The 14,049-nt window shown below is 38.1% G+C and overlaps 1 protein-coding gene across 1 annotated transcript; it reads right to left on the bottom strand.

Moving 5' to 3' along the window:
- Positions 1–10,132: 10,132 nt before the first annotated feature.
- Positions 10,133–12,371, bottom strand: LOC122091011 (ruvB-like 2). The gene has a single exon (XM_042660813.1). It carries the CDS (start codon positions 10,900–10,902, stop codon positions 10,150–10,152), a length of 753 nt encoding a protein of 250 aa, XP_042516747.1. The 5' UTR covers positions 10,903–12,371; the 3' UTR covers positions 10,133–10,149.
- Positions 12,372–14,049: the final 1,678 nt, after the last annotated feature.

The raw sequence follows: 14,049 nt of genomic DNA, 5'->3' as shown, positions 1-14,049 counted from the left end.
TCTCAAAGGGTCTCAATTAATTTCCTCAAGAATAAGTTTGTAAGTTATGATAATCAAACCAATTTATGGGAAGAGACAATCCAGAATTGCTGGTAAAGTCTTTGCAGGTTAGTAGCTAAGAGCCTAAGACTTCAGATAAAACCCCATCCTCAGCCTTCCCTGGATGGATATCGGCGTTCTGTCTTCCCTGTAGAAGGCTTCCTGGCCAGCCTATTTCCACTTTTCCATCCATACTGTCTCCACTTATGGATCCTACCCAAATCCCTACTGATGCAGATAAGATGGGGGATCTGCTGGTGGTGGGTTCGGATCAATGGAAGAGGGAGAAGAAAGAAGAGAACAGAAAGTTCAATCGTGGGGAAGGGAAAGAGGAGATAGAGCATGCAACTCACTTCTCAAAAACAAAGTAACTTTATTCCATAATTCCAAATCCTAAGTTGACCTTAGGCCTACATGGCTTTAAAACTCAAAAATAAAAGAAAGATATCAATGGGTTGAAGTGGCAGTATCCTAAATTGAATAAAATAATAAGAAAAAGACTAAAAAAAACTTCTCCATGCATGGACAGCAACAGGAGTATAATGTGGTTATGATTTAGATATAAAAACAGCATCAAACAGGATCAATAACAGAGTGAAAACTTTCCAGAATCAAGAGAAAACTCATTAAACAAGATCAACAAATCAGATCACCAATATAAACCTCTTTTATTGGGGGAACCAATGCTGAAAATCTCAACCATATCCAATTGTCAGATATGCTGATGTGGACTATTCCTAGGGGACTAGGATAGGTTAAAACCAGTCAAACTAGGAAATGAATGAACGACCAGAATACAGATTTCATATGCCCAACAGAAACTCAACGGATTCCATTGAATTCAGGTATAACAGATCAGTATGTATCAGATATAGAATGGACTTCAAAACAGAAATAATCGAATCCTACTTGGAGTAGGACTATGGTATTTACGCAGCAGATTCAGAAACAGATATTAAAATAATTATTAGAACACTATCAACAAAGGTTTTCTGAAATCAGAATCAAAATCAAAACTGTAAAGCATGAATTCCAGAAATCCTATTGTGGAAAGAAAAGCCTCTATTGCAGGAACAGATTTGAACTTGATTGCAGGTTATATAATAACAGATTACTAAGGGCCCGTTTGATAACGTTTCAAGAAACGCGTTTCTGCCATTTCTGTTTCCAGAAACAGTAGAAACGGAGCAAAAAGCGCTTGATAAAACTGTTTCGTTTCACTTATTTTTAGAAATAGAAATAAAAATTTTTACTTATTTATGGTTCAAGAAACGACCGAGGCGAAACAAATTCAACTTGTTTCGCCGTTTCTGGAAACGACTTGTGGCAATTCTTTCACTGGTTACCATCGACTTCTAAAAACATGACTTATCAAACACCTTCAATTCTGTTTCTGTTTCTAGAAATGGAAATTTATGTTTCTGTCGTTTCTGGGCCCTAAGTTAATAACCTTCAACATAGATCAAAGAATAGAGGAAGAGTACTTGGGCTTCCCACCGCAAGGTATGGATTGGATTCACTACCAATCACACCTTAAATCACCACAAGGAAGAGCATTCTAAATCACCACAGAACCAAAGGCAAAAGCCAAACATTATTCATCAAAATTCATGTGCAATGCTAGACCCATAGTTGTCAAGGCGTCGCCTAGGCGTCCAAGCGTTTTTTTAGGGCCAGGGCGAGGGACGCCATTGCTAAAGTATAAAAGGCGGTCGCCTTTGGTATCAAGGCGTCCAAAAGGCGTCGCCTTTGTCGCCTTGGACGACTTGTTATGAAAGGCGACCGCCTTGGTTTTTTTTTTTTTTTTTTTTTTTCACTTAATTATTTGTTTTTTATATTCTAATTCTTAATTTTTCATTTGATGAAGTACAGGTTTTTAAATGGTGTGAGATGCATGGAATCATTTTACTCCTCAAGTGAACAACAAAAAAAAAAGGTTTGGTGGTGGGGGGAAATATAACATGAAAGGTTTTTTTTAAAACCCTCCATGTTTCTCTGGTTCTCTCTACCGGCCGGTGAACTCTCTGCGACTCTGCCATTACAAATTTACAATCGTATGATCGTATCGGAGAACTTTGGATTCAACCGACCGATTGTATACAACTCTGCGACTCTCTCTTCAACTTCCTCTGCCATTACAAAGAAAAAGGTATGTTTGTAATTTTTTTTTCCCTCCCTGCTACTTCGTCTTCGAGCTACGATTTTTTTTTCCCTCTTCTTCCTCTGCTTCTTCTTCGCCTACGATTCTTTTTTTTTTCTTTTTTCCCTCTTCTTCCTCTGCTTCTTCTTCGTCTACGTCTTTTTTTTTCTTTTTTTTCTTCTTCTTCTTCTTCTTCTGGTTCTTCTTCGTCTACGTCTTTTTTTTTTCTTCTTCTTCTTTCTTCCTCTGCTTCTTCTTCTACGAATCTTTTTTTCTTCTTCTTCTTCCTCTGCATCTTCTTTGTCTACGGAATTTTTTTTTCTTCTTCTTCCTCTGCTTCTTCTTCGACTACGTCTTTTTTTTTTCTTCTTCTTCTTCTTCTTCTTCTTCTTCCTCTGGTTCTTCTTCGTCTGCAGTTGTTTTTTTTTTTTTCCTCTTCTTCCTTTGCTTCTTCTTCGTCTATGGCTGGGTTTTTTTTTTTTTCCTCTCTTCTTCCTCTGCTTCTTCTTCGTCTGCATCTGGTTTTTTTTTCCCCTCTGATGTTCTCAAATGCTGTAATCTGTACAGAAAAAATACAGATTACTTTTGATTTATGTGATAACCATGCTTTTTCTGTACAAAACATTTTCCCCTGCAAGTATACATAGACTGTAATCTGTAATTCTGTATTATGAATTTATGATTGCATGATTATTATTGTTGTGCATTAGTGCATTAGTGCATTAGTGCATTAGTGAATTAGTTATTATTTTTTAGATTGTAAAGTGCATTGTAGAGTGATATGCTTTTTCTTATTTTTTGTTACTTAGTTTCTCTTGTTGTTGTTCCTTATGTTTGTGTAGTGCTGTAGTTTATTCAAATAGATATGGCTACTAGTGGTAGTGGCGGGCCATCTGCTAGCACTGGCGCATCAACATATGATCCAAGCAAAGATCCAACTAGGAAGGCCAAATCAAAAGACCCCGGGTGGAAGTATGGATATTGGCCAGATCTTAATGATAAGAACTTAGTGCGATGTACACTTTGTGGAAAAGATGCCAAAGGAGGAATCAAAAGGCTTAAGCAACATTTAATTGGTGGGTATGGAGATATATCAAAGTGCCCAAAGACAACTGCAGCAATCGCTAGAGAGATGCATGAAGCTATCATGCGAAATCAGAAGAGGAAGCCTGATGTATTTGATGAGGATTATTCTGTTGGTCATCAGGAGGGAGATGATTTGCCTGAAGAGATAGAAAGTGGAGGGCAACTCCAGTCTGGTGTACCAAGGCCCCCAACTATAGACTCCTCAATAAAGAACCTTGTACCAAGTTCTGGGACATCTTCCAAAAGGAATAAAGCTAATGTTATTACACAAGTGGCAGTAAAGGGTCCGATAGATTCTTATCTTAGACGGACTCCTGAAGAAATAGTTGGTGAGAGGAGGTCTAAAGGTTCTACCCAGACAACAATACAAAGCAGCTTAAGATCAAATGCAGACAGAAAGAAAACTAATGCATATGTTGCAAAATGGTTTTATGAAGCTGGCATCCCATTCAATACTGTCAAGTTAAGGAGCTTTGAGGAGATGGTTGAAGCCATTGCACAGTTTGGGTCAGGATATAAGCCCCCTTCTTACCATGAGTTGAGAGTGCCCTTGCTACAGGATGAAAAAGCTCAGATTGACTGTATCAAGAAGAAATATGAAGATTATTGGAAAAGGCACGGGTGCACTCTTATGTCTGATGGGTGGACTGACAAGAGAGGTAGACACTTGATTAATTTCCTTGTCAATTGTCCATTGGGGACTTATTTTATGGGCTCTGTAGATGTATCTAGTGAGTCTCAATATGCAGCCATGTTATTTCAGCTGCTTGATAGTAAAATTGAAGAAATTGGGGAGGATAATGTGGTACAAGTAGTTACAGACAATGCAGCTAATTATGTTGCAGCTGGTAGAATGTTGATGGAAAAACGGAGTAAGCTTTATTGGACTCCTTGTGCAGCTCATTGTTTGGACCTCATGTTAGAGGACATTGGCAAGTTGAAAGCTTATAAAACAACAATAGAGAGGGCAAAAACAATGACAAGTTTTATCTACAGACATTACAAACTTGTTGATGCTTTGAGGAAAAAGACAAATGGAATAGATCTGGTGAGGTCTGGAGTTACAAGATTTGCTACCTCATTCTTGACACTACAAAGTTTGTACAAGAACAAGGATGCCTTGAAGCAATTATTTGTATCTGATGATTGGAATAGTTCTAAGTTGTCCAAGACAGAGGCAGGTAAGAAAGTACTTGAGACAATACTTGCACAAACATTCTGGAACAGTGTACTAGATTGCTTAAGAGCATCCCAACCAATTTTAGTTGTCTTGAGGTTAGTAGATGGTGATGAGAGGCCTGCATTGCCTGAAGTTTATTTGGCAATGGAAATAGCAAAAAAAAAGATAAAAGTAAATTTTGCCAACAAAGAACGGTCATGGAAGAAGGTGTTAGCAATTATTGATGATCGTTGGGAGGTCCAAATGGATCGACCTTTATATGCTGCTGCCTTTTACCTAAATGCTAGCAAATATTTTGACTACATCAATGATGAGAGACTCCCTTTTGAAGAATCATGTAAAATACAAGATGCATTCATGTCAGTTATTGAAAGAATGGTGCCCGACTTAACTGTGCAAGACAAGATCATACGTGAGTCTCAATTGTACAGAAAATGTGAAGGTAGCTTTTCAAGGAGTTTGGCTTTTAAACAACGGATAGCCGGTGAAGGAGCATTGGATCCTAGTAAGTACTAAGTATTTTTTTTTTTTAATTTTAATAAGTATTTAACAATATGTGTATCTAATTTTTTCCTTATATATAGTCTCTTGGTGGCAAACACATGGATCTTCGGCCCCTACGCTTCAACAATATGCAATACGCATATTAGGCCTTTGTTGCTCCGCTTCCGGTTGTGAACGCAATTGGAGCACATTTGATTTTGTACGTATGATCTTGTATATTAGTTTGTAATTATACTTTTTACATCTATTTCTTGACTTAAATAAAGAGTATTTATGGATTCAGATTCACACCAAGAAGAGGAATAGACTAGAACATCAGCGCTTGAATGATCTAGTCTATATCCAATATAATCGTCGGCTTCATTCAAGGTTCCAAGAAAGAAGGGAAAATGGCAGCAATTATGATCCATTAATTCTTGATGAAATGAATTGGAGTAGTGAATGGATAACAGGGGATTAAGAAGATGGAGATTTAGTCCATCCTGGAGACGACCTCACATGGGGAGATGTTGATAGAGCAGTTGGTGCATCTACATCAGTGGGGGGTCGTAATTTACCTAGGAGGGCTCAAGGATCAACAAGTGCAGCCAATATTTGCTACACACGTCGTGGTAGGGGAAGGGCCACTATTGAGGAATCGTCAGATGATGAAGTTGAAGAAGAGGTCCACGATGTGGTGCGTGATGATGAAGATATTGAAGAAGACTTTGGTGATGGGTCAATTGATTCTATGAATCAACAACAACAGGAGGGGGAAGAATTAGATGTTGATTTGTTAGCTTGATTATGGTTAAACAAGAACAAAGTTTAGCTTGATGGTTTATTTTGTTGTTTTAAAATTTATACTTTAAAGCTTACTAAAGTTTAGCATTTTGGTTTATTTTTATGTTTCTCAATTTCCATTAGGTGTTTTAATTCTCCCCAGGTAGGATTGGAACCCATAGCCTATCACCTATCATGAGTCATGACTCATATATTAAGGAACAAGGTTTCTCTTGTTGCTTAGTGTTTTAGTATCACTAACTTATATGTATTGATTGACAGGGGGTTAAACATTAAAATATCATGGTTCATGGACTCATGGTCTATGATGGACTTTGTGGATCTCGTTTTGGGCATCATAGAGGTAAGTATATCTAACTACATACTTAAATAGTTAAATATTATATTATTTATAATATTTCATTAAAAAAAAAATATGTTGTTATGCACTTATGCCTTTTGTTTTATTTATAGCTTTTTTTTTATGAATAATTTTTTTATTTTTTGTTGTGTTTTCTCATGTTAGAAAATATATCACTTTGCAATTTGCATTGATATGAATTTCATGTTGAATGTTGATTCTTGTCTCTTAATGTTGCTTAAAGTGTGTACTTTTTTCCCTTGATTTTGCTTAAAGTCATGCTTCTTATATTTTGATATAACTTAAAGGCTTGATTTTTTACAACCAATTTAAAATTAAGTATATCATTGTTATACAGTTATACTAGATATTATAGATATATTAAAAAAATAGTAACGTCTTTTTTGGCGCCGTATTCGCCGTAAGGCGGGCGCCTTCTCGCCTAAGCGCTTAGACAGCCCTCCAGCGCCTTGGTTCGCCTTGGCGCCGCGACAACTATGGGTAGGCCCCAATGGGAGCCGCAGATGACAGGCTATTAGCTTAGTGGTAAAGCAACCCCTAATAATTGCATCCTTGTGCCCCGGAATGTGAAGGCTCACAGCCATATGGATATGGTGGGATACTTCTATTGGCGTTCGAAACACATCACATTATGGGAGGCCAACAGGGTTACCTTTCATAGTTAACAAATTATCCACTTATTTGATGGGATGGTTACGACATTTTCTATCGTTGAACTCTTCACAACTTATCAATGGATACAATCCTGTTGGTATGATTAGTTGATCGATCTAGGCAGGAATGTTACTAGTTGGACATCTTCAAGTATATTATTAGGTAAGAGGTGACAATGCCTTTTCATACCTTCACCTCTTCACCACAATTCTCTTTCTACAGGTAAGTGGTGCATAGAGGGTGCACAGCTGGAAGCTTTGAGCATATTTACTATCAAGTATCAACAACCAAGGTCTTACATATTCAAAATTGCTTCTAAAGTAAAAGCAATCACAAGATTGTGTTTAATGGGTTTTCAATGCCAAAATACCATTTTTCAATGATAAAGAGGCCCTGGTGTGGAGAGGTACTTCTGGAGTGTTGTGCAATCGACGTATTCCTCTCAAGCTTAAAGGAAAGTTCTACAGGACTATCGTAAGGCCTGCTATGTTGCATGGAGCGGAATGTTGGGTAGTCAAGAAGCATAACACAGATAAGATGAGTGTAGCAAAGATGCGGATGTTGAGACGAATGTGCAACAAAACTAGGAGAGATAGATGTCCTCCGGTGATTTTGCATCCGCTTGTCTTCTTCATGACTTCTATGATGATCCACATCCCTGTTTCGAACCTACCTCGGGATTCTCTTGTTGGATGGTGACTTGTCGTGAGGAATAATAGAGTAAGAGCTTAGTTTGGAGTGGCCCTAATGCAAGAGTAGATTATAACTAACTAACTCCGCAGTTTATAACCCCAAACAATACAAATAGGAGCAAGAAACAAATAAATAATACCATCAAATAAACCCCCAAGGATACAATACCCATATAGGAGCAAAACCAGTCTAAAACCTAACCCGATAGGAAAGAGAAAGACCTTCTATAGAGCTGGAGAGAGAAAGGTGCGGCCAAGTCTGTGAGAGTCTGATTGAGCTGCACTTTTGGGTGTAGATAGTCCCTAAGGAGGGTACAAAAACCCCCATATATGAAGGGCTTCTGACGGCTGGTCATGGAGTTATGCACTTTCTTGATTTTTAGACCTAGGAGAGAGAATGTGAAAAATTCTGTAGAAACAACAACTTGTCTTCTTCAGATAACCTTCAAGAGAGGATCAATCGATCTTCTTAGAGTATAGAACCAATGATGCAGATACGGCTGCCCTTTCTTGGTTGGACCAGCATGACCGGCTTTGGAAGCCAAGAGCCAAGAAGAACCGGTCCAGCCCAGGGTTTTGGTCCAACAAGGGTTGGAAATAAAATTAGTAGTTTACTTAGTATTTTATTTCATGCTTTTATTTTCCAGACTTGAACATAGGAGTAGGATTTATTTCCTTGCTTTGGTTTCCTTTTTATAGTTGTTTCCTAGTTTAGGCTACTTTCCATTTCAGTTAAGTTTCTAATTTCATGTTCTTATTTTCCTATATATTGGTTGTAATCGATTGAAGATTTAGAGAGCAATTTGATTATTGAATGAATGTGTGAGTGTGATCCTCCTTTTCCCTTCTCTACTCTGATTTCCCCTCCCTTCCCTAAAGGTTCTCCATCAACCAATCCTCCAAAGGATTTGCAGATCATATCTCAAACTTGGGCAGCAATGAAGGTTGATTGGCTTCAAGAATAAGAACTCTTTGGCTGACTGATTCTGATTTTGTATGCTTTAACAAGTCTGAGCTTCTAAGAATAATAAATAGAAAATAAAAATAGAAAAAGAAGAATCGATGGAGGATTGAAAAGGGTGAAAGAGAATAAAGGAATGGGTATCTCACCCCTCAGGTTTTAGGTATCACATCCCTCAAAGGTTTAGGCATCTCACCTCTCAATAATAGTTTTTTAGCTAAAGAGTAATCACTCAATAATTCATTCATTCAAATCTGGAATTATAAGTACATAGGCTCCTCTATTTATAGAGGGCAAAATAACAATCAAACTACTACTAGGAGCTAGTTTCCTAATAGGACTAAACACTCCTACTACAACTAAGAGCTAGTTTCCCAATAGGATTAGACACTCCTACTACAACTAGGAATTCAAAATAGGACTAGGACTTGACTTTATGACTCCAACATGGAATAAGACTAACTAACTAATAGTCCATATAGGACTTTATAACCGACCAATGGCCTAATGGGCCGTTATTGAATTAAATAGCAACTAACTAGACTAATTAATTAAACCCCATTTTTCTACCTTCTACCCATATTTTAGGCCCATTAAAGTGGTCCATTTCAAAGAAAACCTATGGGATCAAAAACCCAACACATATATAACACAACCCAAGGCTTATTTGCAATAAAATAAGCCCAAGTGACTTATCTACATCATGCCCCAATTCAAGACAAGCTCCATGTTCAGAGAAGGCCTTGAGATGCTCCAGTACGGAGTAGTGATCAGATCCAGTGGGAAGGACATAGAAGAGCTAGGGACAGGCCTAAAATGGCCATTGATGAGTTGGTAAGAATTAAGGAAAGACATGCAGAAGCTAGGTCTTGACAGTAGTATGACATCAAGCAAAGCTGTTTGAAGGGCAAAGATCCATGTTGTCGATTGCATTTAGGTGGGATGACCTGGTGGTGTTACATTGCCTTGTTTCACTTCTTTTCTTTATCTTTTCCCCTTTTGCCTCTTCTTTCTTTTATCTTTTTCTTTGACAGATCCATGTAGCTGACCCCATTCAGTTGGGAAAATGCTGAGTTGTTTTGTTTTGTTTTTAAAGAGGCCCTGGTGTGAGAATCCCAAAATCTGACAGTGGATGTGGTCATGCTTGCATTTCATAGGAAAATGAATGACTGAGAAAGTTCCTCTACTTTCCCTATCTTTCCTCATTTGAATTGAGGTAAATATGACCATTGGTGGCGGGAATAAAATTTTGTTAGTCTGATTCATGAACTCTAAGTAAGATCAAGTCATACTTTGGTCCTGATATGAAAATCATCTAAAATATCATTTTAACCAATTTCAACTGAAATCACCAAACATTTACAGTAAAAGAAAAAAAAACTGAAAGCAGGAATACATCAGATAAACGAGGAAATGAAACAAAAGATACAGCAAGAAATACAACAAAGATACAATTAGAACCCAGAAATGGGGTGCAACATAAAGCTGAACCTTCAAGGCCCAACTATTACCAACTCATCTCCAGATGCATTACTGAAAATGGAACCACCCATTGATAAATTACTCTTTTAAATGGTAACAGGTATATATAAACTCATTATTGGTGTTGATAATCAATAAAGCATAACAAATACTACTTATTAGTACAGATGCAATAGCTAAAATAGTAAAATGGACTGTTAGTTATAACAATGTTATCGTCATAATAACATAGTTTAGTAATCGAGAGAGTAAAAAACTGCAGCGAGCCTACCTGCTATTGATAACATCAATCTCATGAAGTGTGACGGAGTGCACGACCTCCTTCCTCTTCTGCAACTCCCCATCAGGGCACTGCACGAACTTAGTCTGTGGACCCATGGCATCGTAATCCCTGGACCTAGCAAATGATCTGCCAAGCTTTGTAATCTTCCCAGAAGCCTTATCAATAACAATGACATCTCCACTCTGAACTTTCTCCTTACCCAGAGCCTCAATCATCTTTGCTCCAAGATCGTACACGGTCTCCATCTCCGTCGTCTTCAGGGTCAACTTGCCAGTCTTCGAAGCAGCACCAGAAACAGCGGGGCGATCAATCTGGATTTCAACGACCTCTCCTTCGATGACCTCGGTCTCCTCCTTGATCCGTACGCCTATAGCTTTACGGAAGGCCTGCATTAGGGCTTCGGTCTTGGACATCTCGAGGGAGAATAGCTCGCTGCCAGCCAACATAGCAAAGGGGGTTTCTTGGCCAAGGGACTTTGCCATGCCCATGGCAATGGCAGTCTTTCCGGTGCCGGGCTGCCCGGCAAGGAGGACAGCTCGACCGGCGATTTTTCCTTCTTTGATCATCTGGAGGATCACACCCGCGGCCTTGCGTGCGGGGGCTTGTCCAACCATGCCCTCCGACACGGCCCTTGGCTCTAGGGCTGAGTCCAACCCTAGTCCGCGAATGTGAGAATGTGCACCTATCCGCTCTATTCGAGTAAGGTCTTTGCTCTCTGATAGCTTTAGCTCCGCCATGGATGTTGCCTCTACTTCGTGCTTCTGTGATGAACTAGCTAGAACTAGAAGATGGACAATTCTCTGGAGCGGCAGTAGTTTTGCTGTTTTGTATTGGTCCAACCAAGGGTTAGGGTTTGGTTTGAACTTGCTTTATTCAATCGATCCAAATCAAAACTTTAATTATCATTATTATTATTACTATGGCAAAAAAACGTCGCGGAACGTACGTGTAAACAATGTTTTCAAAACGTTTTTCATAGATAACCGTGGATTTAACCACAAATGATCGGAATCATTGAAACGTTTTTCTCTCCTTTTATCGAACACGGCCTGTGACGGTGACAGCAAGTCATCCCTAATTCTTCTCTCTCTTTCTCTTTCTCTCTCTCTCTCTCTCTCTCTAAAGCTCTCCTCTCTGTGTGAATCTACGCCCCCTCATATTTCGACCAAACCTCTCTTTCTCTCCTCTTGTGTATAGATTTCTGATTGTCCCTGAAAACTTTTGATATGGAAGTTCTGATCTCGTAGTTAAGAGATTGTAAGATTGTGAATCTTCAAATCCTCTCTCAAACAGGTTAGGAGGAATTATTAGGGCGAAGAAACTGATCTGATTCTTGGGAATGTCTGAATCTGAAAGGGAACATGGCAGATTAAGTCTTGCAAGGGAGCCAACTCCGAAACCTCATCTCGACAAGATCCAACTTCATTGACTAGATCCAATTTGTTAAGAACGAGCGTGAGGAATCCCAACCAACTCAGCCTCGACCAAAAACCTGGTGAGTGAGAATGCCTCAAGCTTCGGCTGCTCCATTGAGAAAAGCACCAACGAATGATCAACATCAGCGACTGGAGGATCGAGGATTTCCGAACTTCTATAGTAAACATTTTCGATCATCCCTATAAGGTCCACCCAATCGATGGACCCTACTAACACCTTATCCCCAACCAAAACCTTCCTCTTGATCCTTTTTGAAAAGACCCCTAACCACGCATAGCAATTCAACTCCAACGGCCGGTTCCTCAGGTTCGCTAGCATTTTCAAGAGTTGGACCGGCTGACTCGACGATAACTCTCGTGAAATTGGCATGGGCAGCAGCAACATTCCGATGGCCTGGTTCGGCATGAGAACAGGCGATTCTCCAAAGAAAGAAGAGGAGATAGAGATGATAATTCCCTTACACTACCCTTTGCTCTGAGGAGGTTCTTGCGGGGCGGCTGCTTCCTGTAACTATTAGGGTTTTGTCGAGCTGCAATGGAGACGAAACCGAAATGGGAAGTACGAGAAGCGACATAGCAGAGGAGGAAATTGCTGCAACTGGGAAGAGCCGTGCGATTATGAAGGATGGTAACGGAAGAAATAGACATGAGTGTATCGATAGAGATGGAACTAAATTGATAGGTGCAAGGCTATACATCCTCACTGCTCCTATGTTCTATCTTTTGTTTCCATGGATTGCTTTGACCCAATTTGTGTGAATTGGCATGTGTAAACTGGCATTGTGTTGAGAAAATAAAAAAATTAGCGAGATGGAGACGGATCGTGTACATAAATGAGGCTAGTTCTGGAGAGAAACCATTGATGGAGAGAAAAAAAAAAAAGAAGGTTGCAGAGAGGGAGAGACCAACTATCATTATCTTACTCTTTCTGATTATTTGGAAGAGAAAAAGTTGGGGCTGTTACGTACCAAGTGAGGCCGTCCCTCACTCATTCTGTGACCATCACATAAAGATAAGAATGACATGATCTTTCCACCCTAAAAATTGGAACCGGTTACAATATAGAAAATTATTTGACAGGTTACATTAATTATTATTAAATGGACGGTTTTTATTTAAAGAAAATGAAAATAAGATTGCAATACATACGTACTGCTACCACTCGCCCATTATTATTATTTTATTATTATTATATTTTTTTATTGCATAAGTCGACAGAGGAGATGGTCAATCTGTCTTTCTTACCATAGACAAGGTTTGCTGAGCTAGAGAATTGGTAATAGTGTTCGTCACCCTAGGGATACATAGAAAGGAGGTCACTTCCGAAGCCTCTCTAAAAGTTAAGCTTGCTAATGAACCCGAACCGATGTCCCTTATATTCATCAAGGATGCATGATTGATTCCATAAATGTAAATAATAACTAAGATCAATTTGAGAAGGCTCATGAATGGTACTATGATCCCATTATATTAATTAAAATATGAAAAATTATATATAATCATCACAAATAAAATAGACTTTTATACATCATAAGCAATTACAATTTGTAGACACAATAGAGATCTTCAATTTTTTGACAAGAAATATAGGTGACTCTATAGATGAGACAGCATTATCAATTAACAAGACATGTGAAGTAGGTAAAAAACTATAAAACTAAGAGTTGTTGTGAGTGAAGGTTGTATTCAACTTATTCATTTATGATTTAGGGCCAATTTTGGATTAAGATAAACATGGTATAATGGCTTGCCATACATTGCAATTTCTAAAAAAAAAAAATTGATTAACTCATATTTTACATTATAATTTTCCCTTGATTGTTTGAAATATTAATTGGATGAGGAAGTCCACAAACATTAGGTACTCAACTCTCTTCAATCAAACACATAGTTGGGATTGTATTTTGATGAGTCACTAAAACCAAATGGTCGATTTCTTATAATTACAAGCTTGTAAGAAATAATGATTTGGAATGAACATTTATGTACAAATATGACGTATTTTACAATGGTTACACGTTACATGAATTATGCAGGTCCAACGCATGATACACACATTATATGGTTAGACTGTCAACATGTAAAAAGTTTTCTATAATGGCCTTTTGCATCGAAGGACAATGTAAATATATATATATATATATTTCTTTTTCAAGTTTAAATAATTTATATATATATATATATATCCTTTATCCTAATTATTTCCTTGCATGGTGGAGAATCGAAGTTAATAATAACAATCCACCAAAAAATTAATCTATTATACTATACTGGTTTTCTTTATACTGGGAAAAGGTTTTAATTTTATGGTAAAATACATTACTCTTGCTTTTTTTGTTGATTACAACGTCACATTTTATAGCATGAATCATGACATTTTAATTGCATTTGGTACCGTTTATTTTCAATGATCTGTGATTAATACAAACTACATTCGTTATTGATTAA

This window comes from Macadamia integrifolia, chromosome 10, assembly GCF_013358625.1.
Source record: "Macadamia integrifolia cultivar HAES 741 chromosome 10, SCU_Mint_v3, whole genome shotgun sequence".
In the NCBI taxonomy this organism is placed as follows: domain Eukaryota; kingdom Viridiplantae; phylum Streptophyta; class Magnoliopsida; order Proteales; family Proteaceae; genus Macadamia; species Macadamia integrifolia.
The sequence above is the reverse complement of the archived record's forward strand: the minus strand, read 5'-3'. Positions and strand labels throughout refer to the sequence as shown.

Bases quoted from the DNA above. Each gene is read 5' to 3' on its own strand.
- LOC122091011 (XM_042660813.1), bottom strand. From the start codon at position 10,902: ATGGCGGAGCTAAAGCTATCAGAGAGCAAAGACCTTACTCGAATAGAG.